Below are 27,268 nucleotides of genomic sequence, written 5' to 3' on the forward strand. Positions count from 1 at the left end.
TTCTTCATACCTGAAACATGACATAGTGTCATGTTTCTCTGTGTGTATCTGTGTGTGTTGGTGTTTGTGTCTATGTATGTCTGTGTGTGCATGTGTGTCTCTGTCTGCGTGTTTGTGTCTGTCTGTGTGTGTGTGTGTCTGTGTGTGCACATATATAGCCTATATAAAAACACTGGCACATCGTTTATTTGGACCATAGAATATTAACGAGTTCACAGTAATGTTCCTCAGGCAGTAACACGGTACGTTCAGTTCACCCAAAATATGAACGAGTTCATGAACTATCATTCAGTGAACGCGTTCAGGCACAACACTGCATATTACATATATATTCTCAGGTGTTTCACATCAACATGTTCACAACAATCTTTCTGATAAATGAGGCCCAAATGTGTGTGTGGCTTGTTCAGATCACGATCTCATATTGTACTAAAACAGTTCACCGAAACGTGTTCCTGAAAACATTTGAAGAGAGAAATAGGCCGTGCAGTTGCTGAATCCGTCTTCATTTCAGATCAACAAAGGTCAGTTTAAAAGATTCGACTGTCGGCAGTGCCCACCCTGCCGAAAACAGAAGGAGGAAGAATTAAGGGTAGGCATCCAATCCTGCTATCGCCTACTTCTCCAAATACTTTGTGACCACCTACCAGATGCCCTTCCTCAACAGATTACACAACTTGTTCAATAGAAGAAGCCATAAATACAGTTTTGGTATTATGTATTTCAAACTGATTGAAACTTTCCACTTCTCTACTACACTGTTCAGATTATTACTGGAGATTTGCCATCCATCATGGTGTTGTCACATGGTCATGTGTTTGCAAAGGGTCTATAGCCTCTTTCAAACATTTAACTTAAATGACATTCATACCAAATGAACCCACTCTCACACAGTCTAGCCAGCAGTTCAGTGTAGGGTCAGCCTTTGAACATTCACTCGTTTTGTGTCCCGTCAACTTTAAAATCCCCCTTTCATTTTTCTGCTCCTGTAGAAGACCAGTCTGTATAAAATCAACAATTGCCACTTTCCAAATTGTGAAGACTTTGCTGCAAGTTCTTTAACTTTTATACTTTCCTGACGATACTTAAGACTTAAACAATTTTAATGCAGGACTTGTACTTTTACAGTGTGGAAAAAGTACTTTTACTTAAGTTAAACTGATTTAATAGCCAGAACCAGAGCGGTTCAAAAGTGGGCAGTCACTTTTGAGCTCTTACATTTAAAAAAATAAAAATTCTGATCAGTTATAAAAATCAAATGCTCATGAAGTTTTTTTTTTTTTTATCCCTACATTTTACCTTCAAAGAGCTCAATAAAAACAGTTTACAATCAATAAAGCAAGAGACAAACAATTTTTTTCTGATTCCTTTATATGAGATGCAACGGCTGTGCTTGAGCAAACCAAGTGACGATCCATCACTTGGGTGGGTTGATAATCCTTCCCAAGAAGAGGATTGTCTCTGTGTTAATGTCAGTGATGATGACCATGAATGGACGATTGAACTTCAACACAGGGACAGGGAACTGGATGGAAGTCGGTCCGATGCCGATGCCTGTGGCGGCAGCAGCGGTGGCGCCGGTCTCGTCCACGTCCAGCGAAGCTTTGTGCACAACCTGCGGCGCAACGCAGAGTAAGTGAGACGACAGATGAATGGAATGTGGGAAATAAAACCCATTCTCCGTTTACTTACATCTGAGACTGCCAGTCCTTGCTCCTCTGAAATGCCGCTGAAATTTGCACGACCACCAAACATGTCTGTCATTCCCATTTCTGACAGCACAACGTTGAGGTTGTATGAAGTCTTGATGGAGAACTTTGGAATATATACACTATATCTCCTAAGACATTTGGAGACATTTGGGCACAAGTTTCATTTGAGAAAACAATGATATGCAGTTTTTAAAATAACTGACAGACTCAGATTATTATTCTAAGGGGAAAGGATCCCTACAGAGATAGACCTTTTAACAACATTCAGTGAATCTGAATCACATTTTAGTTTCGGTCCACTTTGAATGAAGTGTGTTTTATGATGAGAAAAGTCCTGATTATTTACATGGAGTCTGGTGATTGTGATTTTGGGGCTGTTTCATGTTAAACTAAAAAGGACCTTACTCTAACTAAAAAAGTCTGTCAGACCTTCCACATATTAGAAGCATAAATTAAGATTCTCCAACCTGGGTGTCATCATAGCCTTCAACCATTGGGTGACGCGGGTTCGGGCAGACGGCATTCTCCAGTGTTGCCATGACGTCAGGCAACATCAGCAGCATGGAGTAGGAGCCAGTGAAGGGGAGCTGAAGGACTGTAGTGTTCAGCTGGTCATCGTGATAGGTGTAGAAATCATCCTCCAGAGTCATCATGGGGACTGGAACCTGGACCATGACAATTTAAACATGAAGAATGTGTGTAGTATAAAGTGTGTATAGTATAAAGTATGTACAGTGTGTAGTATAAAAGCGGGTAATATAAAGTGTATACAATGTGTAGTATGATGCAAAAGGGTTGAAAAAAGCAGAACAAATTAGGGTGTTAACACTATCAGGTTTTCAAACTTGTGTTAACGGCATGAAAAATACTTGATATCTTTGGTAAATTAAGGACCCCCCCGCTCTAGGTTTAGGCTGAACCCCGAATGTTTACGATGTCTGGCTCTGCCCCTGTGAATTACTGGGACTCGAATGATTTTTTCTGAATTAAGAGAAACTCTGAACCTTTGTGTTGTTTTCCACGTTGAAGTCGTCCTGCTTGGTGAGTTTAGGGTCAAACGGAGTCTCCCACTTTCCTGTTACAAAATTAGCAGAAATAATACAACCTTTGGTTGATGCACACAATTTAACCTCAATATGTTAGCCTATTAGATTACAGACCGACTAGATCTCATCCCACAGGACCTTCTTACCTCTGTAGTAGATGTAGCTGATGAGATACATGACTGTGTTTGGATCCAGGTTTTCCACCAGCTTGTCAATCTTCCCGTTGGTCTTCTCCTCCACGTACTTATTGATGGTACCAGCACTTTCTGTGGCGTTGGTGAAGTCCACATTGAACCCATCTGTGAAGTACGACTGATTCAGGGTCTGCAGGAACTCTGGCTCGGGCTTGAAGCGGTCGTCCACAAACACGGCGGTCCCTTTGCTGGCGTCCTGAGATGGGTTGTTGGCCCTCTGGAGGAACATCTGGAAGGCCTGGTCCACATCTGTCTGAGTCAGGAGGGAGCTGTTGAATCCCAGACCACTGAAAAGCTGACGGTGAGTCTCCCCCTGCGCTCCCACGGACAACGCAGCCAAGGCCACCGACACACTGAACGGGGAGAAGAAGATATTCTTTCCCTGAGAGTCAGCATCAGCTGCTAACTTCCTGTAGAGTCGGAAGGAAAACTCTTCGTTTGCTTCGTTCACCACGGAGACGCCATCGTTCACCACGGAGACGCCGTCGTTTGCGTCGTTCACCACGGAGACGCCGTCGTTCGTGTCGTTCACCACGGAGACGCCGTCGTTCACCACGGAGACGCCGTCGTTCACCACGGAGACGCCGTCGTTGTCGTTCACCACGGAGACGCCGTCGTTCACCACGGAGACGCCGTCACCACGGAGACGCCACGCTCACCACGGAGACGCCGTCGTTCACCACGGAGACGCCGTCGTTCACCACGGAGACGCCGTCGTTCACCACGGAGACGCCGTCGTTTGCGTCGTTCACCACGGAGACGCCGTCGTTCACCACGGAGACGATGTTTGCGCTGCCGTCCACTACAGAGCCTTTGACAGCCTGGTGGTTGTCGTGACCTCTGCCCACGCAGATCACCGCTGATAGGACCCAGAGACCCACGGCTGCACACATCCTCATGTTGAACTAAGACAAAAAAAAGAAAAAGTTCAGTTTCATTGTTCGTATGAGGAAAAACTGTACTGGTGGTATAATGTGAATCTGATGAGTAGGTGGGCTGTTCATCTCAAAGAAATCTTATTAAAAGGGTGGCATCTTTCAAGCTAGACCACATTTCACTATTGATTTGTGTTTAACCGAGTGACGTAAACAAAACTCCTTGAAACAGATCCAGTATTGATCACCAAGGCTGTAACCAGCAGCCATGAACTGGGCTGTAATGTAACCTACAGGACTAGTGTTCAGTTAGAATACACTAAAAGTTCTGTTGTTGCTGCCAAGACTCAGATTATTCCAAGTCTGACAACATTATGGGATGGATCCCTACAGAGAGTCCTTTTAGTTAAAGAGTAAGATCCTTTTAGTTTAACATGAAACCGCCCCAAAATCACCATCACCAAACTACACCAGACTCCATGTAAATAATCAGGACTCATCGTAAAACACACTTCACTCAAAGTGGACAGAAACTAAATAAAACTACCAAAAGCCGTCTTGGTTCATCTTTCCACTGTTCCAACAATCACCACTCTGGTTTGGTTGAAATAAACCCTTAATTCACCCATTTACATGTGGAGATATGCTGGCTCTATGTACACTAAAAGTCCTGATTATTTACATGGAGTCTGGTGGAGATATGCTGGCTCTATACACGCTAAAAGTCCTGATTATTTACATGGAGTCTGGTGGAGATATGCTGGCTCTATACACACTAAAAGTCCTGATTATTTACATGGATTTATACACACTAAACATACCGACATCATGTGAAAGCAATTACACCAGTCACAATTCAGAAAGTCAGTCTGGCTTCTTACCTCTCTGACCAGAGAAACAAATCAATGCAAATTAGCACAACCAAACTGGTGCAATACCAATTAGACAAAGTAACAAAAGCCTTAACTCAAACGCTAAATAATATGACCCCCCCACTTGTCATGAATCATCTTAAATTCAAGACAAAAAAAAGGAGGCCACACCAAATTAAGGATTACATTGAAGCTAACTTTATTTAACCCATAATTAATTATACTCACATATCATTGATATGTATATCAAAAGTGTAGGTTAATGTGTCAATAATAAAGTAACGAAACCTCAAAAACAAACCTTTTCTGGATGTGAGGATTGAGAGAGATCACCAGACCTGAATCTCCAGCCCTCTTTAAAGGACAGAGAGTCAATCAAGCTAATGTGAACCAGGTGTAGACTACCACACCTCTGCCTGCCTCCTACCCAGCTCACATGAATGGGAGGGGTCATCACAATTGTTGTGTGTGTGTGTGTGTGTGTGTGTGTGTATATGTGTGTGTGCGTGTGCGTGTGCGTGTGTGCGTGTATGTGTGTGTGAGAGTGTCTCCCTGTAAACTGATGCTGTAACAGAGTAATTTCAAATTTGTGTTGTATAATGTCTATCTATCTATCTATCTATTTTTACTTGAAAAATAAAGTTTAAAAAACAACTCCAACGGAGGCGTGACGACCTTGGTGAATTTGGACCACCTAACTATGTGAGTAGTATTTCATATGCACATGGAAACTATGAAAACTTGAACCTAGAAACAATTGACCTCAATGAACATGAACTGTATGAAATGGAGAACAATATTGACCCTGATGACTATTTCTACAATAACATCAACCACACCTGTGAGTATTACACAGATGAACAATTTAAAGGCAAAATAATAATGGATGGTACACTGTCAATTATACACATTAACAGTAGAAGCCTGTATAGCAACTTCTTTAAAATTAAAGACTATATGAAACATTTCTCGATGTTTAGTGTAATTGCTGCATCAGAAACTTGGCTTATAACTGAGAAAGAAGAGGATGTAGAACGTTTATCGGTGTTTTTTGACCCATCGGCTCCTTCCAGGCAGCACTGCCTGGAAGGCACTAGGTGGTGTTGCACTATTTGTGAACAACAAATTTAAGTGTACAAAAGTAAGGGAAATGTCAACAAAAATGGAAAATATCATGGGATGTGTTAATGTAGAAATAGAGGTGGAGAAAACAACAAATATATTAATAAGCTGCATCTATAGAACACCTGGATCTTGTCTTGTTACCTTTAATGAGAAGATGGTTGACAGGTATGATAACAGACATAATAATTAGATGATCATCTTATGTAGAGACTTTAATGTAGATTTGTTAAAATTAAAGGAGCACAAACCCAGGAGAGATTTTATCGACACAATGTATAGTATACCAGTAGGTCTATTAGCTACAATCTTAAAGCTAACTAGAATAACAACTGAATTGATAACATCTTTACCAGTGAAATTGGAAATAGATTACTAAGTGGATTGCTTATCAATGATATAAGTGACCATCATCCCGTGTTTGTTACCCTGCAAAATTTCTCAAAAGAAAATACACAGAGAAACTTCAAAATTGCTAAGTTGACTCTGAAAAAAACAGCTGACACCATAGAGGCCCTTAAGGAGGGGTTAAGGCTGGGCACCCGGATAGCTCAGCTGGTAGAGCGGGCACCCATATCTAGAGGTTTACTCCTTGACGCAGTGGCCGCGGGTTCGACTCTGATCTGCGGCCCTTTGCTGCATGTCATTCCCCCCTCTCTCTCACCCCTTTCATTTCTTCAGCTGTCCTGTCAATAAAGGCCTACAAATACCCAAAAAATAGGAGCAGTTTCTACAATTTAGAACAAAGGAAGCAGAAGATGAATATGAGAAATATACAAATAACTTGACTAGCAAATTGAGAATAAATAAGGCCGCAGGTGAGATCTTCTCTGGACCAGCCTTGTCTGGGAGTAGACGATGCTGTCATCTGTCTCCTGCAGCGAGATCATTGGCACCTGGATGGCGGTGGCAGCACTGTGAGAATGACAGATTTTGATTTCTCCAGTGCATTCAACACCATCCAGCCACTGCTACTGTGTGAGAAGCTGTCCACAGTCTCCTGCATCACTGACTACCTGACAGACAGACCTCAGTCTCCTGGATCACTGACTACCTGACAGACAGACCTCAGTCTCCTGGATCACTGACTACCTGACAGACAGACCTCAGTCTCCTGGATCAATGACTACCTGACAGACAGACCTCAGTCTCCTGGATCACTGACTACCTGACAGACAGACCTCAGTCTCCTGGATCACTGACTACCTGACAGACAGACCTCAGTCTCCTGCATCACTGACTACCTGACAGACAGACCTCAGTCTCCTGGATCAGACTACCTGACAGACAGACCTCAGTCTCCTGGATCACTGACTGACAGACAGACCTCACCCTGGATCAATGACTACCTGACAGACAGACCTCAGTCTCCTGGATCAATGACTACCTGACAGACAGACCTCAGTCTCCTGGATCACTGACTACCTGACAGACAGACCTCAGTCTCCTGGATCAGACTACCTGACAGACAGACCTCAGTCTCCTGGATCAATGACTACCTGACAGACAGACCTCAGTCTCCTGGATCAATGACTACCTGACAGACAGACCTCAGTCTCCTGGATCAATGACAGACAGACCTCAGTCTGATCTGTCTGTGGTGGTGAGTGGTACAGGGGGCTCCACAGGGGACTGTGCTGTCTCCCTTTTCTGTTCACCTTATACACCACAGCCTTCCAGTACAACTCAGAGTCATGTCACCTACAGAAGTTCTCTGATGACTTTGCAGTTGTTGTGTGTATCAGGGATGGACAGGAGGGAGAGTACAGAGTGCTGGTGGACGACTTTGTGGAGTGGTCTGGTAAGAATCACCTGCTGCTGAACCTGGATAAGACCAGAGAGATGGTGATCGACTTCAGGATGAAGGGAACAGCTCCGCAGCCCCTTTGCATCCTGGGAGGAGATGGTTTAGGAGTACAGATACCTGGGTGTCAACATCAACAACTGAAGTGGAATATCAACAGCACTGCTGTTTACAAGAAGGTGATGAGCAGAGGAAGCTGAGATCCTTCACCGTGGCCACCAGGATGTTGGAGATGTTGTACCAGTCTGTTGTGGTGTTGGAGATGTTCTACCATTCTGTTGTGGTGTTGGAGATGTTGTACCATTCTGTTGTGGTGTTGGAGATGTTGTACCATTCTGTTGTGGTGTTGGAGATGTTCTACCATTCTGTTGTGGTGTTGGAGATTTTGTACCAGTCTGTTGTGGTGTTGGAGATGTTCTACCAGTCTGTTGTGGTGTTGGAGATGTTCTACCAGTCTGTTGTGGTGTTGGAGATGTTCTACCATTCTGTTGTGGTGTTGGAGATGTTCTACCATTTTGTTGTGGTGTTGGAGATGTTCTACTAGTCTGTTGTGGTGTTGGAGATGTTCTACCAGTCTGTTGTGGTGTTCGAGACGTTCTACTAGTCTGTTGTGGTGTTGGAGATGTTTTACCATTCTGTTGTGGTGTTGGATCTGTTGTGGTGTTAGAGATGTTGTACCAGTGTGTTGTGGTGTTGGAGATGTTCTAGCATTCTGTTGTGGTGTTAGAGATGTTCTACCAGTCTGTTGTGGTGTTGGAGATGTTCTACCATTTTGTTGTGGTGTTGGAGATGTTCTACCATTCTGTTGTGGTGTTCGAGATGTTCTACCAGTCTGTTGTGGTGTTGGAGATGTTCTACCAGTCTGTTGTGGTGTTGGAGATGTTGTACCAGTCTGTTGTGGTGTTGGAGATGTTCTACCAGTCTGTTGTGGTGTTGGAGATGTTCTACCATTCTGTTGTGGTGTTGGAGATGTTCTACCAGTCTGTTGTGGTGTTGGAGATGTTGTGGTGTGGGAGATGTTCTACTAGTCTGTTCTGGTGTTGGAGATGTTTTACCATTCTGTTGTGGTGTTGGAGATGTTCTACCAGTCTGTTGTGGTTTTGGAGATGTTCTACCATTCTGTTGTGGTGTTGGAGATTTTCGACCATTCTGTTGTGGTGTTGGAGATTTTCGACCATTCTGTTGTGGTGTTGGAGATGTTCTACCATTCTGTTGTGGTGTTGGAGATGTTCTACCAGCCTGTTGTGGTGTTGGAGATGTTCTACCAGTCTGTTGTGGTGTTGGAGATTTTGTACCAGTCTGTTGTGGTGTTGGAGATGTTCTACCAGTCTGTTGTGGTGTTGGAGATCCATTCTGTTGTGGTGTTGGAGATGTTGTACCATTCTGTTGTGGTGTTGGAGATGTTCTACCAGTCTGTTGTGGTGTTGGAGATGTTGTACCATTCTGTTGTGGTGTTGGAGATGTTGTACCAGTCTGTTGTGGTGTTGGAGATGTTCTACCAGTCTGTTGTGGTGTTGGATCTGTTGTGGTGTTGGAGATGTTCTACCAGTCTGTTGTGGCCAGTGCTCTGTTCTCCTCGGCCATCTGCTGGAGCAGCATCATCGGAGCCAGCCACACAAACAGACTGAACAAGCTGATCAGGAAGGCTGGCTCCGTTATTGGCTGCAAACAGGACACATATATATATCATACAGATATGCCCGACCACCCTCTCCCCCCCCCACTCAAAGTTTTTAACACTTCATCACCTAGTGTTAGATAAGACTCATTGACATCACAACTGCACTAAGTGCTTGTATTGATAAAGATGTTAAATACATCTTTATCAATACTAGTTCAACAGTTGTACATTTTTATTCCCAACTTGTATATATTTTAAATCATTTGTTCTTATAATCTATCCTATTATTATCTCATGTTGTATTCTATTATTTCATGTATATTCTGTACGTGTGCTGTGTGTCTGATACTTTGCTGCTGCAACACTGGAATTTTCCATTTTTTTTGGGATCAATAAAATATCTATCAATCTATCTATCTATCTATCTATCTATCTATCTATCTATCTATCTATCTATCTATCTATCTATCTATCTATCTATCTATCTATCTATCTATCTATCTATCTATCTATCACTCACAAGAAGACAACAGCTCTCTGTCCTTTGCAGGCGGATCAGACCCAAAGCGCTGCTGTCCTCAGTCTGACTGCAACTTCCAGATTCTGCAAGACTCTCGGACTCTCCTGGACTCTCACAGACTTTCACAGAGTTTCTTGGACTTTCCAGGACTCTATGTGACTCTCAGGGCTTTCAAGGAATCTCCTTAACTCTGCAGGACTCTCATGGACTCTCACAGACTTTCCCAAACTGTCTTGGACTCTGCCGTACCTGCAGATGAATTTCTCGAGAGGCCGGAGGTCTGTGTTTATCTGCCGGTAAATCCCCCGTTGGTTGACTCTCTTCAGAAGTGTTGAAAAGCAGCAACTGCCCCTGTTTAGCGTTTAGCTTAGCACGGCACCATAGCAACCATGACCCAAACTGTCTCTAGCTGCTTTCTGATTGGTGCTGGGCGAGAGCACCCATTGGTTGTTGACAATGTTCACATGAATTTTACGGCCTCAAAAAATAAATAAATAAAAATGACAATAAAATAATAAAAATATATTTTTTACAGTTTTTGCCCATTGCTTACGCGCTAAAAACGAATGCTTAGACCAAAGCCTCAAAACCTAAACGTCTTTTAGCACACCTTAAACACAGTGTAACCATAGCTTATATACAGTGTAACCATACCTTAAACCCAGTGTAACATACCTTAAACACAGTGTAACCATAGCTTATATACAGTGTAACCATACCTTAAACACAGTGTAACCATACCTTAAACACAGTGTAACCATACCTTAAACAGTGTAACCATACCTTAAACACAGTGTAACCATACCTTAAACACAGTGTAACCATACCTTAAACAGTGTAACCATACCTTAAACACAGTGTAACCATACCTTAAACAGTGTAAGCATACCTTAAACAGTGTAACCATACCTTAAACACAGTGTAACCATACCTTAAACAGTGTAACCATACCTTAAACAGTGTAACCATACCTTAAACAGTGTAACCATACCTTAAACACAGTGTAACCATACCTTAAACAGTGTAACCATACCTTAAACACAGTGTAACCATACCTTAAACACAGTGTAACCATACCTTAAAGGAACACGCCGACTTATTGGGAATTTAGCTTATTCACCGTATACCCCAGAGTAAGACAAGTCAATACATACCCTTCTCATCTCCGTGCGTGCTGTAACGCTGTCTGACGGTTCCAGCATTAGCTTAGCCTAGCAGAGATCCTGCAGGTAACTGGTTCCAACTAGCCTACTGCTCTGAATTGTGACAAAAGTGACAAAATAACTCCAACATGTTCCTATTTACATGTTGTGATTTGTATAGTCACCATACCTGTAACCATACCTTAAACCCAGTGTAACCATACCTTCAACAGTGTAACCATACCTTAAACACAGTGTAACCTTACCTTAAACACAGTGTAACCATACCTTCAACAGTGTAACCATCCCTTAAAGGAACACGCCGACTTATTGGGAATTTATCTTATTCACCGTATCCCCCAGAGTAAGACAAGTCGATACATACCCTTCTCATCTCCGTGCGTGCTGTAACGCTGTCTGACGGTTCCAGCATTAGCTTAGCCTAGCACAGATCCTGCAGGTAACTGGTTCCAACTAGCCTACTGCTCTGAATTGTGACAAAAGTGACAAAATAACTCCAACATGTTCCTATTTACATGTTGTGATTTGTATAGTCACAGCGTGAACAAAAAACATCGTAACATGAGACACAGCCATCTTCTAACAGTAAACAAACCGGGAACTATATTCTCAGACAGGCTTGCTGCGAGCATATCACTCTGCCCAAGTACTATATTCTTCCGCCTGAGAATATAGTTCCTGGTTTGTTTACGGTTAGAAGACGGCTGTGTCTCATGTTACGTTGTTTTTTGTACACGCTGTGACTCTATAAATCACAACATGTAAATAGGAACATGTTGGCGTTATTTTCTCATTATTCGGAGCAGTAGGATTACTGGAACCATTCACCTGCATGTTCTGTGCTGGCCGGATGCCGCTGGAGCCGTCAGACAGCATTACAGCACTCACGGAAATGAGAAGGGTATGTATCGACTTGTCTAACTCTGGGGTTTACAGTGAATAAGCTAAATTCCCAATAAGTCGGCGTGTTCCTTTAAACACAGTGTAACCATACCTTAAACAGTGTAACCATACCTTAAACACAGTGTAACCATACCTTAAACAGTGTAACCATACCTTAAACACAGTGTAGCCATACCTTAAACACAGTGTAACCATACCTTAAACACAGTGTAACCATACCTTAAACAGTGTAACCATACCTTAAACACAGTGTAACCATACCTTAAACACAAACACAGTGTAACCATACCTTAAACACAGTGTAACCATACAAACAGTGTAACCATACCTTAAACACAGTGTAACCATACCTTAAACACAGTGTAACCACCTTAAACAGTGTAACATGTAACCATACCTTAAACACAGTGTAACCATACCCTTCAACAGTGTAACCATACCTTAAACAAACAGTGTAACCATACCTTAAACCATACCTTAAAACAGTGTAACCATATAAACACAGTGTAACCATTCAACAGTGTAACCATACCTTAAACACAGTGTAACCATACCTTAAACACAGTGTAACCATATCTTAAACACAGTGTAACCATACCTTCAACAGTGTAACCATACCTTAAACACAGTGTAACCATACCTTAAACACAGTGTAACCATACCTTAAACACAGTGTAACCATACCTTAAACACAGTGTAACCATACCTTCAACAGTGTAACCATACCTTAAACAGTGTAACCTTACCTTAAACACAGTGTAACCATACCTTAAACACAGTGTAACCATACCTTCAACAGTGTAACCATACCTTAAACACAGTGTAACCATAGTTTAAACACATTATCAACTATGCATTTTGTTTGCAATTCTTTAACACACTTATTGTACAACCCTACACACGTTTTCTTACATTAGACACTTTGTTCGAAAACTAAATCTCCTGTTGTCATTGGTAAAAACACTCAAAATGCAAAACTCATCTGGCAATTGTAGGAACTTACATACAGACCTGAAATAGAACACCAATCGGTCTGAGCCTTAGCTATTATACAGACAGGCCTCAGGTAAACATTTAGAGAACTCTGCCCATCAGTGTGTTGCTGGTGATATGAAAGATGAATTCAAATGGTGCTTGTGTGTATGGTTTTGATTGCAGTGTTTCATTTTGGCATAGACGTGAGTTGTTAATCTCCAAGTGCTATGTCTGATTGGCTTGTGTGGAGAGTTTTGACATAATGAGCCAAATTCTGCAAAAAGTATGTAAGTAATAGGCAAAAATTGTAAATGAATATATATATATATATATATATATATATATATATATATATATATACTGTATATATAAACAACACTGACACATTATTGTTTTTGAACCATGTAGAATATTAAATATAGCTTTCTTCATACCTGAAACATGACATAGTGTCATGTTTCTCTGTGTGTATCTGTGTGTGTTGGTGTTTGTGTCTATGTATGTCTGTGTGTGCATGTGTGTCTCTGTCTGCGTGTTTGTGTCTGTCTGTGTGTGTGTGTGCACATATATAGCCTATATAAAAACACTGGCACATCGTTTATTTGGACCATAGAATATTAACGAGTTCACAGTAATGTTCCTCAGGCAGTAACACGGTACGTTCAGTTCACCCAAAATATGAACGAGTTCATGAACTATCATTCAGTGAACGCGTTCAGGCACAACACTGCATATTACATATATATTCTCAGGTGTTTCACATCAACATGTTCACAACAATCTTTCTGATAAATGAGGCCCAAATGTGTGTGTGGCTTGTTCAGATCACGATCTCATATTGTACTAAAACAGTTCACCGAAACGTGTTCCTGAAAACATTTGAAGAGAGAAATAGGCCGTGCAGTTGCTGAATCCGTCTTCATTTCAGATCAACAAAGGTCAGTTTAAAAGATTCGACTGTCGGCAGTGCCCACCCTGCCGAAAACAGGAGGAGGAAGAATTAAGGGTAGGCATCCAATCCTGCTATCGCCTACTTCTCCAAATACTTTGTGACCACCTACCAGATGCCCTTCCTCAACAGATTACACAACTTGTTCAATAGAAGAAGCCATAAATACAGTTTTGGTATTATGTATTTCAAACTGATTGAAACTTTCCACTTCTCTACTACACTGTTCAGATTATTACTGGAGATTTGCCATCCATCATGGTGTTGTCACATGGTCATGTGTTTGCAAAGGGTCTATAGCCTCTTTCAAACATTTAACTTAAATGACATTCATACCAAATGAACCCACTCTCACACAGTCTAGCCAGCAGTTCAGTGTAGGGTCAGCCTTTGAACATTCACTCGTTTTGTGTCCCGTCAACTTTAAAATCCCCCTTTCATTTTTCTGCTCCTGTAGAAGACCAGTCTGTATAAAATCAACAATTGCCACTTTCCAAATTGTGAAGACTTTGCTGCAAGTTCTTTAACTTGCATACTTTCCTGACGATACTTAAGACTTAAACAATTTTAATGCAGGACTTGTACTTTTACAGTGTGGAAAAAGTACTTTTACTTAAGTTAAACTGATTTAATAGCCAGAACCAGAGCGGTTCAAAAGTGGGCAGTCACTTTTGAGCTCTTACATTTAAAAAAAAAAAATTCTGATCAGTTATAAAAATCAAATGCTCATGAAGTTTTTTTTTTTTTTTTTATCCCTACATTTTACCTTCAAAGAGCTCAATAAAAACAGTTTACAATCAATAAAGCAAGAGACAAACAATTTTTTTCTGATTCCTTTATATGAGATGCAACGGCTGTGCTTGAGCAAACAAAGTGACGATCCATCACTTGGGTGGGTTGATAATCCTTCCCAAGAAGAGGATTGTCTCTGTGTTAATGTCAGTGATGATGACCATGAATGGACGATTGAACTTCAACACAGGGACAGGGAACTGGATGGAAGTCGGTCCGATGCCGATGCCTGTGGCGGCAGCAGCGGTGGCGCCGGTCTCGTCCACGTCCAGCGAAGCTTTGTGCACAACCTGCGGCGCAACGCAGAGTAAGTGAGACGACAGATGAATGGAATGTGGGAAATAAAACCCATTCTCCGTTTACTTACATCTGAGACTGCCAGTCCTTGCTCCTCTGAAATGCAGCTGAAATTTGCACGACCACCAAACATGTCTGTCATTCCCATTTCTGACAGCACAACGTTGAGGTTGTATGAAGTCTTGATGGAGAACTTTGGAATATATACACTATATCTCCTAAGACATTTGGAGAGACGGTGGGGGGAGAAACAACATTCAGTGAATCTGACTAGGGCACAAGTTTCATTTGGCTACTATGGCCTTAAAACAATGATATGCAGTTTTTAAAATAACTGACAGACTCAGATTATTATTCTAAGTGTCCGAAAACATTATGGAAAGGATCCCTACAGAGATAGACCTTTTAGTTAAAGAGTAAGATCTTTTAGTTTAACGACTCCAGACAAATAATCAGGACTTTTAGTGTGTATAGAGCCAGCATATTTCCACATTTTAGTTTCGGTCCACTTTGAATGAAGTGTGTTTTATGATGAGAAAAGTCCTGATTATTTACATGGAGTCTGGTGATTGTGATTTTGGGGCTGTTTCATGTTAAACTAAAAAGGACCTTACTCTAACTAAAAAAGTCTGTCAGACCTTCCACATATTAGAAGCATAAATTAAGATTCTCCAACCTGGGTGTCATCATAGCCTTCAACCATTGGGTGACGTGGTTCGGGCAGACGGCATTCTCCAGTGTTGCCATGACGTCAGGCAACATCAGCAGCATGGAGTAGGAGCCAGTGAAGGGGAGCTGAAGGACTGTAGTGTTCAGCTGGTCATCGTGATAGGTGTAGAAATCATCCTCCAGAGTCATCATGGGGACTGGAACCTGGACCATGACAATTTAAACATGAAGAATGTGTGTAGTATAAAGTGTGTATAGTATAAAGTATGTACAGTGTGTAGTATAAAGCGGGTAATATAAAGTGTATACAATGTGTAGTATGATGCAAAAGGGTTGAAAAAAGCAGAACAAATTAGGGTGTTAACACTATCAGGTTTTCAAACTTGTGTTAACGGCATGAAAAATACTTGATATCTTTGGTAAATTAAGGACCCCCCCGCTCTAGGTTTAGGCTGAACCCCGAATGTTTACGATGTCTGGCTCTGCCCCTGTGAATTACTGGGACTCGAATGATTTTTTCTGAATTAAGAGAAACTCTGAACCTTTGTGTTGTTTTCCACGTTGAAGTCTTCCTGCTTGGTGAGTTTAGGGTCAAACGGAGTCTCCCACTTTCCTGTTACAAAATTAGCAGAAATAATACAACCTTTGGTTGATGCACACAATTTAACCTCAATATGTTAGCCTATTAGATTACAGACCGACTAGATCTCATCCCACAGGACCTTCTTACCTCTGTAGTAGATGTAGCTGATGAGATACATGACTGTGTTTGGATCCAGGTTTTCCACCAGCTTGTCAATCTTCCCGTTGGTCTTCTCCTCCACGTACTTATTGATGGTACCAGCACTTTCTGTGGCGTTGGTGAAGTCCACATTGAACCCATCTGTGAAGTACGACTGATTCAGGGTCTGCAGGAACTCCGGCTTGGGCTTGAAGCGGTCATCCACGAACACGGCGGTCCCTTCGCTGGCGTCCTGAGATGGGTTGTTGGCCCTCTGGAGGAACATCTGGAAGGCCTGGTCCACATCTGTCTGAGTCAGGGAGCTGTTGAATCCCAGACCACTGAAAAGCTGACGGTGAGTCTCCCCCTGCGCTCCCACGGACAACGCAGCCAAGGCCACCGACACACTGAACGGGGAGAAGAAGATATTCTTTCCCTGAGAGTCAGCATCAGCTGCTAACTTCCTGTAGAGTCGGAAGGAAAACTCTTTGTTTGCTTCGTTCACCACGGAGACGCCGTTGTTCACCACGGAGACGCTGTGCACCACCACGGAGACGCCGTCGCCGTGTCGTTCACCACGGAGACGCCGCTCACCACGGAGACGCCGTCGTTCACCACGGAGACGCCGTCCGCTCGTGTCGCTTTCACCACGGAGACGCCGCTCGCTCACCACGGAGACGCCGTCGCTCGTGTCGCTCACCACGGAGACGCCGCTCGTTCACCACGGAGACGCCTTCTGCTCACCACGGAGACTCAAATATAATTTTTTCACCACGGAGACGCCGCTGCTTCCGCTGCTCACCACGGAGACGCCGTCGTCACCACGGAGACGCCGCCTGTTCACCACGGAGACGCCATCGCCTTTGGTTTGCTCACCACGGAGACGCAATATGTCACCACGGAGACGCCGCCGCTCACCACGGAGACGCCGCTTTTGGACCTGTTCACCACGGAGACGCCGCTGATCGCTCACCACGGAGACGCTGTCGTCACCACGGAGACGCTTGTCGCTCACCACGGAGATGCCGCTCCACACTGTCACCACGGAGACGGCGCGCTTGCGCTGCTCACCACGGAGACGCCATCGTTTGCGTCTGCTCACCACGGAGACGCTGTCGCTTGCTGCTCACCACGGAGACGCTGTCGCTTCGCGCCGCTCACCACGGAGACGCTGTCTTTCGGGCCGCTCACCACGGAGACGCTGTCTTTCGCCACGGAGATGCCGCCGTTTGCGTGAAAACCACGGCTGCTCACCACGGAGACGCTGTCGCTCACCACGGAGATGCCGCCGCTTGCGCGCTCACCACGGAGACGCTGTCGCTTTGCGTCTCACCACGGAGACGCTGTCGTTTGAGTCGTTCACCACGGAGACGCCGTCGTTTGAGTCGTTCACCACGGAGACGCCGTCGTTCACCACGGAGATGCCGTCGTTTGCGTCGTTCACCACGGAGACGCTGTCGTTTGCGTCGTTCACCACGGAGACGCTGTCGTTCACCACGGAGACGCTGTCGTCCACTATAGAGCCTTTGACAGCCTGGTCGTTGTCGTGACCTCTGCCCACGCAGATCACTGCTGATAGGACCCAGAGACCCACGGCTGCACACATCCTCATGATGAACTAAGACAAAAGAAAAAGTTAATGTTCATTGTTCGTATGAGGAAAAACTGTACTGGTGGCATTTTCTGAAGGTTTAGTATAATGTGAATCTGATGAGTAGGTGGGCTGTTCAGCTCAAAGAAATCTTATTAAAAGGGTGGTATCTTTCAAGACCACATTTCACTATTGATTTGTGTTTAACCGAGTGATGTAAACAAAACTCCTTGAAACTGGTCCAGTATTGATCACCAAGGCTGTAACCAGCAGCCATGAACTGGGCTGTAATGTAACCTACAGGACTAGTGTTCAGTTAGCATACACTAAAAGTTCTGTTGTTGCTGCCAAGACTCAGATTATTCCAAGTCTGACAACATTATGGGATGGATCCCTACAGAGAGAGACCTTTTAGTTAAAGAGTAAGATCCTTTTAGTTTAACATGAAACAGCCCCGAAATCACCATCACCAAACTACACCAGACTCCATGTAAATAATCAGGACTCATCGTAAAACACACTTCACTCAAAGTGGACAGAAACTAAATAAAACTACCAAAAGCCGTCTTGGTTCATCTTTCCACTGTTCCAACAATCACCACTCTGGTTTGGTTGAAATAAACCCTTAATTCACCCATTTACATGTGGAGGTATGCTGGCTCTATACACGCTAAAAGTCCTGATTATTTACATGGAGTCTGGTGGAGATATGCTGGCTCTATACACGGTAAAAGTCCTGATTATTTACATGGAGTCTGGTGGAAATATGCTGGCTCTATACACGCTAAAAGTCCTGATTTACTTTACATGGATTTATACACACAAAACATACCGACATCATGTGAAAGCAATTACACCAGTCACAATTCAGAAAGTCAGTCTGGCTTCTTACCTCTCTGACCAGAGAAACAAATTAGAATGCAAGAGAATGCAAATTAGCACAACCAAACAGATGCAATACCAATTAGACATAAAGTAACAAAAGCCTTAACTCAAATGCTAAATATTATGACCCCCCACTTGTCATGAATCATCTTAAATTCAAGACAAAAAGAAGGAGGCCACACCAAATTAAGGATTACATTAAAGCTAACTTTATTTAACCCATAATTAATTATACTCACATATCATTGATATGTATATCAAAAGTGTAGGTTAATGTGTCAATAATAAAGTAACGAACCCTCAAAAACAAACCTTTTCTGGATGTGATGATTGAGAGAGATCACCAGACCTGAATCTCCAGCCCTCTTTAAAGGACAGAGAGTCAATCAAGCTAATGTGAACCAGGTGTAGACTACCACACCTCTGCCTGCATCCTACCCAGCTCACATGAATGGGAGGGGTCATCACAATTGTTTTGTGTGCGTGTGCGTGTCCGTGTACGTGTGTGTGAGAGTGTCTCCCTGTAAACTGATGCTGTAACAGAGTAATTTCCAAATTTGTGTTGTATAATGTCTATCTATCTATCTATCTATCTATCTATCTATCTATCTATTTTTACTTGAAAAATAAAGTTTAAAAAACAACTCCAACGGAGGCGTGACGACCTTGGTGAATTTGGACCACCTAACTATGTGAGTAGTATTTCATATGCACATGGAAACTATGAAAACTTGAACCTAGAAACAATTGACCTCAATGAACATGAACTGTATGAAATGGAGAACAATATTGACCCTGATGACTATTTCTACAATAACATCAACCCCACCTGTGAGTATTACACAGATGAACAATTTAAAGGCAAAATAATAATGGATGGTACACTGTCAATTATACACATTAACAGTAGAAGCCTGTATAGCAACTTCTTTAAAATTAAAGACTATATGAAACATTTCTTGATGTTTAGTGTAATTGCAGCATCAGAAACTTGGCTTATAACTGAGAAAGAAGAGGATGTAGAACGTTTATCGGTGTTTTTTTGTCCCTGCACGGCTCCTTCCAGGCAGCGCTGCCTGGAAGGCACTAGGTGGTGCTGCACTATTTGTGAACAACAAATTTAAGTGTACAAAAGTAAGGGAAATGTCAACAAAAATGGAAAATATCATGGGATGTGTTAATGTAGAAATAGAGGTGGAGAAAACAACAATATATTAATAAGCTGCATCTATAGAACACCTGGATCTTGTCTTGTTACCTTTAATGAGAAGATGGTTGACAGGTATGATAAAAGACATAATAATAAGATGATCATCTTATGTGGAGACTTTAATGTAGATTTGTTAAAATTAAAGGAGCACAAACCCAGGAGAGATTTTATCGACACAACGTATAGTATACCAGAAGGTCTATTAGCTACAATCTTAAAGCTAACTAGAATAACAACTGAATTGATAACATCTTTACCAGTGAAATTGGAAATAGATTACTAAGTGAATTGCTTATCAATGATATAAGTGACCATCATCCCGTGTTTGCTACCCTGCAAAATTTCTCAAAGGAAAATACACAGAGAAACTTCAAAATTGCTAAGTTGACTCGGAAAAAAACAGCTGACACCATAGAGGCCCTTAAGGAGGGGTTAAGGCTGGGCACCTGGATAGCTCAGCTGGTAGAGCGGGCACCCATATCTAGAGGTTTACTCCTCGATGCAGCGGGCCAGGGTTCAACTCTGACCTGCGGCCCTTTGCTGCATGTCATACCCCCCTCTCTCTCACCCCTTTCCTTTCTTCAGCTGTCCTGTCAATAAAGGACGACTTTGTGGAGTGGTCTGGTAAGAATCACCTGCTGCTGAACGTGGATAAGACCAGAGAGATGGTGATCAACTTCAGGAGGAAGGGAACAGCTTCACACACCCTTTGCATCCTGGGAGGAGATGGTTGAGGAGTACAGATACCTGGGTGTCAACATCAACAACAGGCTGAAGTGGAAAATCAACAGCACTGCTGTTTACAAGAAGGGGATGAGCAGAAGAAGCTGAGATCCTTCACCGTGGCCACCAGGATGTTGGAGATGTTGTACCAGTCTGTTGTGGTGTTGGAGATGTTGTACCAGTCTGTTGTGGTGTTGGAGATGTTCTACCAGTCTTTTGTGGTGTTGGAGATGTTGTACCAGTCTGTTGTGGTGTTGGAGTGTTCTGTTGTGGTGTTGGAGATGTTCTACCATTCTGTTGTGGTGTTGGAGATGTTGTACCATTCTGTTGTGGTGTTGGAGATGTTCTACCAGTCTGTTGTGGTGTTGGAGATGTTCTACCATTCTGTTGTGGTGTTGGAGATGTTCTACCAGTCTGTTGTGGTGTTGGATCTGTTGTGGTGTTGGAGATGTTCTACCAGTCTGTTGTGGTGTTGGAGATGTTCTACCATTCTGTTGTGGTGTTGGATCTGTTGTGGTGTTGGAGATGTTCTACCAGTCTGTTGTGGTGTTGGAGATGTTCTACCAGTCTGTTGTGGTGTTGGAGATGTTGTGGTGTTGGAAATGTTCTACCAGTCTGTTGTGGTGTTGGAGATGTTCTACCAGTCTGTTGTGGTGTTGGATCTGTTGTGGTGTTGGAGATGTTGTACCAGTCTGTTGTGGTGTTGGAGATGTTCTACCAGTCTGTTGTGGTGTTGAAGATGTTCTACCAGTCTGTTGTGGTGTTGGAGATGTTCTACCAGTCTGTCGTGATGTTGGAGATGTTGTACCAGTCTGTTGTGGTGTTGGAGATGGTCTACCATTCTGTTGTGGTGTTGGAGATGTTCTACCATCCTGTTGTGGTGTTGGAGATGTTCTACCATTCTGTTGTGGTGTTGGATCTGTTGTGGTGTTGGAGATGTTCTACCAGTCTGTTGTGGTGTTGGAGATGTTGTACCATTCTGTTGTGGTGTTGGAGATGTTGTCCCAGTCTGTTGTGGTGTTGGAGATGTTGTCCGAGTCTGTTGTGGTGTTGGAGATGTTCTACCAGTCTGTTGTGGTGTTGGAGATGTTGTACCAGTCTGTTGTGGTGTTGGAGATGTTCTACCAGTCTGTTGTGGTTTTGGAGATGTTGTACCATTCTGTTGTGGTGTTGGAGATGTTCTACCAGTCTGTTGTGGTGTTGGAGATGTTCTACCAGTCTGTTGTGGTGTTGGAGATGTTCTACCAGTCTGTTGTGGTGTTGGAGATGTTTTACCAGTCTGTTGTGGTGTTGGAGATGTTCTACCATTCTGTTGTGGTGTTGGAGATGTTGTGGTGTTGGAGATGTTCTACCAGTCTGTTGTGGTGTTGGATCTGTTGTGGTGTTGGAGATGTTCTACCAGTCTGTTGTGGTGTTGGAGATGTTGTACCATTCTGTTGTGGTGTTGGAGATGTTGTCCCAGTCTGTTGTGGTGTTGGAGATGTTGTCCCAGTCTGTTGTGGTGTTGGAGATGTTCTACCAGTCTGTTGTGGTGTTGGAGATGTTGTACCAGTCTGTTGTGGTGTTGGAGATGTTCTACCAGTCTGTTGTGGTTTTGGAGATGTTGTACCATTCTGTTGTGGTGTTGGAGATGTTCTACCAGTCTGTTGTGGTGTTGGAGATGTTCTACCAGTCTGTTTTGGTGTTGGAGATGTTCTACCAGTCTGTTGTGGTGTTGGAGATGTTTTACCAGTCTGTTGTGGTGTTGGAGATGTTCTACCATTCTGTTGTGGTGTTGGAGATGTTCTACCATTCTGTTGTGGTGTTGGATCTGTTGTGGTGTTGGAGATGTTCTACCAGTCTGTTGTGGTGTTGGATCTGTTGTGGTGTTGGAGATGTTCTACCAGTCTGTTGTGGTGTTGGAGATGCTGTACCATTCTGTTGTGGTGTTGGAGATGTTCTACCAGTCTGTTGTGGTGTTGGAGATGTTCTACCATTCTGTTGTGGTGTTGGAGATGTTCTACCATTCTGTTGTGGTGTTGGATCTGTTGTGGTGTTGGAGATGTTCTACCAGTCTGTTGTGGTGTTGGATCTGTTGTGGTGTTGGAGATGTTCTACCAGTCTGTTGTGGTGTTGGAGATGTTCTACCAGTCTGTTGTGGTGTTGGAGATGTTGTACCATTCTGTTGTGGTGTTGGAGATGTTGTCCCAGTCTGTTGTGATGTTGGAGATGTTGTACCAGTCTGTTGTGGTGTTGGAGATGTTCTACCATTCTGTTGTGGTGTTGGAGATGTTGTACCAGTCTGTTGTGGTGTTGGAGATGTTCTACCAGTCTGTTGTGGTGTTGGAGATGTTGTCCCAGTCTGTTATGGTGTTGGAGATGTTGTCCCAGTCTGTTGTGGTGTTGGAGATGTTGTACCAGTCTGTTGTGGTGTTGGAGATGTTGTCCCAGTCTGTTGTGGTGTTGGAGATGTTCTACCAGTCTGTTGTGGTGTTGGAGATGTTGTACCAGTCTGTTGTGGTGTTGGAGATGTTGTACCATTCTGTTGTGGTGTTGGAGATGTTCTACCAGTCTGTTGTGGTGTTGGAGATGTTCTACAAGTCTGTTGTGGCCAGTGCTCTTTTCTCCTCGGCCATCTTCTGGGGCAGCAGCATAGGAGCCAGCCACACAAACAGACTGAACAAGCTGATCAGGAAGGCTGGCTCCGTTATTGGCTGCAATCAGGACACATTTGAAGCTGTTATTGGAGAGGAGGCAATTAAACTTTATAACACTTCATCACTGAGTGTTAGATAAGACTCATTGACATCACAACTGCACTAAGTGCACCTTGCACAATTCAATTCAATTCAATTTTATTTATAGTATCAAATCATAAAAAAAGTTATCTCGAGACACTTTACAGATAGAGTAGGTCTAGACCACACTCTATAAATTCCAAAACCCCAACAATTACAGTAATTCCCTCAAGAGGAAGCATTAGCAGTGGCTATTGCGACAGTGGCAAGAAAAAACTCCCTTTTAGGAAGAAACCTCGGCAGACCCAGACTCTTGGTAGGCGGTGTCTGACGGGCCGGTTGGGGGCGTGATGAACAGTGGTGATAACAGTCACATTAGAAGTCACAGTGACTTTGAAGGTTATCGTGGAAGTTCATGTCATAGCAGGGCACATCGTGTCATACTGAGTAGTGCAGTCTCCTATACCGGATCCTGACTACTCTGTGCATAGGAACATCACAGCAGGGCGTTGCGGGATGTAACGTGGCGCTGGAGAGCACGGGTGGATGCTGCGGATGCGGCCGGGAAATGCAGAGAAGAAGAAACATAAGGACTCCGGGGAATAAACTCCCCAGAGCTAGATTAGTAACAAGCATTTCTGGGACAGGATGCATACAAAAGTAACAAGTAGAGATGAGAGAGCAGCTCAGTGTGTTTTAGGGAGGAACAGCCTCCCCGGCAGTCTAGAGTTGTAATAGCATAACTTAAGAGAGGCAGGTTAAAGAGAGGTGCCTGGTCGGGCTAGAACTCTCCCCAACCGGATCGGGCTGTACTGGCCTGCCTCCCTCTACTCTCGCTAGATTATTAATTATACAGTATATAAAACTGATGACTACGAGGAGAAGCAGTGGGCCGGGTTAGGTGGACGCTTCAACTCCTCGTTCCCTAACTATAAGCTTTATCAAAGAGGAGGGTTTTCAGTTTACTCTTAAATGGGGTGACGGTGTCTGCCCCTCGAACCCAGACAGACACAACAGGTTTATCTACAGCTTCATCAATACTAGTTCAACAGTTGTACATTTTTATTCCCAACTTGTATATATTTTAAATTATTTGTTCTTATAATCTACCATATTATTATCTCATGTTGTATCCTATTATTTCATGTATATTTTGTAGATGTGCTGTGTGTCTAATATTTTGCTACACTGGAATTTCCCATTTTTGGGGGATTAATACAAATCTATCTATCTATCTATCTATCTATCTATCTATCTATCTATCTATCTATCTATCTATCTATCTATCTATCTATCTATCTATCTATCTATCTATCTATCACTCACAATAAGACAACAGCTCTCTGTCCTATGCAGGCGGATCAGACCTAAAGCGCTGCTGTCCTCAGTCTGACTGCAACATCCAGATTCTGCAAGACTCTCAGACTCTCCTGGACTCTCACAGACTTTCACAGGGTTTCTTGGACTTTCCAGGACTCTATGTGACTCTCAGAGCTTTCAAGGAATCTCCTTAACTCTGCAGGACTCTCCTGGACTCTCCCTATCTCTGCAGGACTCTCCTGGACTCTCACAGACTTGAAAAGCAGCAACTGTCCCTGTTTAGCGTTTAGCTTAGCACGGCGCCATAGCAACCATGACCCAAACTGTCTCTAGCTGCTTTCTGATTGGTGCTGGACGAGAGCACCCATTGTTCACATGAATTTTACGGCCTCAAAAAATAAATAAATAAAAATGACAATAAAATAATAAAAATATATATTTTTTACAGTTTTTGCCCCATTGCTTACACACTAAAAACAAATGCTTAGACCAAAGCCTCAAAACCTAAACTTCTTGTAGCATACCTTAAACAGTGTAACCATAGCTTAAACACAGTGTAACCATACCTTAAACAGTGTAACCATAGCTTAAACACAGTGTAACCATACCTTAAACACAGCGTAACCATACCTTAAACAATGTAACCATAGCTTAAAAACAGTGTAACCATACCTTAAACAGTGTAACCATAGCTTAAACACAGTGTAACCATACCTTAAACAGTGTAACCATAGCTTAAACACAGTGTAACCATACCTTAAACAGTGTAACCATAGCTTAAACACAGTGTAACCATACCTTAAACACAGTGTAACCATAGTTTAAACACAGTGTAACCATACCTTAAACACAGTGTAACCATACCTTAAACACAGTGTAACCATAGTTTAAACACAGTGTAACCATAGCTTAAACACAGTGTAACCATACCTTAAACACAGTGTAACCATACCTTAAACACAGTGTAACCATACCTTAAACACAGTGTAACCATACCTTAAACACAGTGTAACCATACCTTAAACAGTGTAACCATAGCTTAAACACAGTGTAACCATAGTTTAAACACAGTGTAACCATACCTTAAACACAGTGTAACCATACCTTAAACACAGTGTAACCATAGTTTAAACACAGTGTAACCATAGTTTAAACACAGTGTAACCATACCTTAAACACAGTGTAACCATACCTTCAAAACACAGTGTAACCATACCTGAAACACAGTGTAACCATAGTTTAAACACAGTGTAACCATACCTTAAACACAGTGTAACCATACCTTAAATACAGTGTAACCATACCTTAAACACAGTGTAACCATACCTTAAACACAGTGTAACCATAGTTTAAATACATTATCAACTTTGCATTTTGTTTGCAATCCTTTAACACACTTATTGCGAAACCCTACACACGTTTTCTTACATTAGACACTTTGTTTGAAAACTAAATCTCCTGTTGTCATTGGTAAAAACACTCTGTTCAAAATGCAAAACTCATCTGGCAATTGTAGGAACTTACATACAGACCTGAAAACACTTGAATAGAAAACAGAACACCAATCGATCTGAGCCTTAGAACTCTAATAGAGAACTCTGCAGCATGGAGGCAATGAGAGTCAGAGGAAGAGGAGGACAAAGAGAGAGAGAGGGAGTCGGACGTGGAAGAGCCATCGCCTGTGATGCTGACGAGGTCTTGTGGCCAGTTCCGAACAGTAGGCGGGATCCAGTAGGCACCCCCCCCCCCACACACACACACACACACACACACACACACACACACACACACACACACACACACACACACACACACACACACAAGTCTGTTTTTTTTTCCCAATAGCAACTTATCCAGTAAGTGTTTTTTTTTTTTTTTTTTTTCTTTCTAAATGTGATGATTTGTGATTCTATTTTTCTTTATTTCTGTAAGAATATTTTTTTTTTTAAAAACTCTTGTTTGATTACTGCAGAAATTCTACTTCTGAGATTTACAGAAGACTGAGTCTGAGAAAATGACAATAAAAATAGAAACACAAAGACTGCAGTGTTTTCTATAAAGCCCATCAGTGTGTTGCTGGTGATATTAAAGATGAATTCAAATGGTGCTTGTGTGTATGGTTTTGATTGCAGTGTTTCATTTTGGCATAGACGTGAGTTGTTAATCTCCAAGTGCTATGTCTGATTGGCTTGTGTGGAGAGTTTTGACATAATGAGCCAAATTCTGCAAAAAGTGTGTAAGCAATAGGCAAAAACTGTAAATGAATATATATATAAACAACACTGACACATTATTGTTTTTGAACCATGTAGAACCATGTATTACAGTTTTTTACAATTGCTATGACACTTTTTTCAATACTTCTAACAACTTTCCTGAACTCTTTACAAATTTAGCACATCTGTCTGTGTAGGCTATACAATTAACACATTTCTTGTTGCTTTGACACAAAATGCATACAGTTAACACAATGCTTTAACTTCTTTTACACACAAGCCTGTCTGTGTGTTTTTTGTGTGCACATATATAGCCTATATAAAAACACTGGCACATTGTTTATTTGAACCATAGAATATTAATGAACGAG

General features: G+C 42.5%; 1 protein-coding gene across 28 annotated transcripts in view; it reads right to left on the bottom strand.

The window, feature by feature from the left end:
• The window catches only part of LOC114555448 (serpin A3-5), a 57,377-nt gene that overhangs the window by 22,822 nt on the left and 7,287 nt on the right, over positions 1-27,268 (bottom strand). For 6 of the 28 annotated variants that reach the window (XM_028577832.1, XM_028577831.1, XM_028577819.1 and 3 more), the window contains 4 exons: positions 17,593-17,747; positions 16,830-16,865; positions 3,612-3,725; positions 2,905-3,574 (listed from right to left, as the gene is read on the bottom strand). In XM_028577832.1, coding sequence (XP_028433633.1) covers positions 2,905-3,574; positions 3,612-3,725; positions 16,830-16,865; positions 17,593-17,747 — 975 coding nt within the window. Of the gene's footprint in view, positions 1-1,763; positions 1,841-2,179; positions 2,378-2,716; positions 2,788-2,904; positions 3,575-3,611; positions 3,726-16,829; positions 16,866-17,568; positions 17,854-18,950; positions 18,976-19,009; positions 19,059-27,268 lie in introns of those variants that run through there. The other 22 variants (XM_028577839.1, XM_028577829.1, XM_028577825.1 and 19 more) reach the window with 17 other exon arrangements.

Source organism: Perca flavescens, chromosome 5, assembly GCF_004354835.1.
Source record: "Perca flavescens isolate YP-PL-M2 chromosome 5, PFLA_1.0, whole genome shotgun sequence".
Classification (NCBI taxonomy): domain Eukaryota; kingdom Metazoa; phylum Chordata; class Actinopteri; order Perciformes; family Percidae; genus Perca; species Perca flavescens.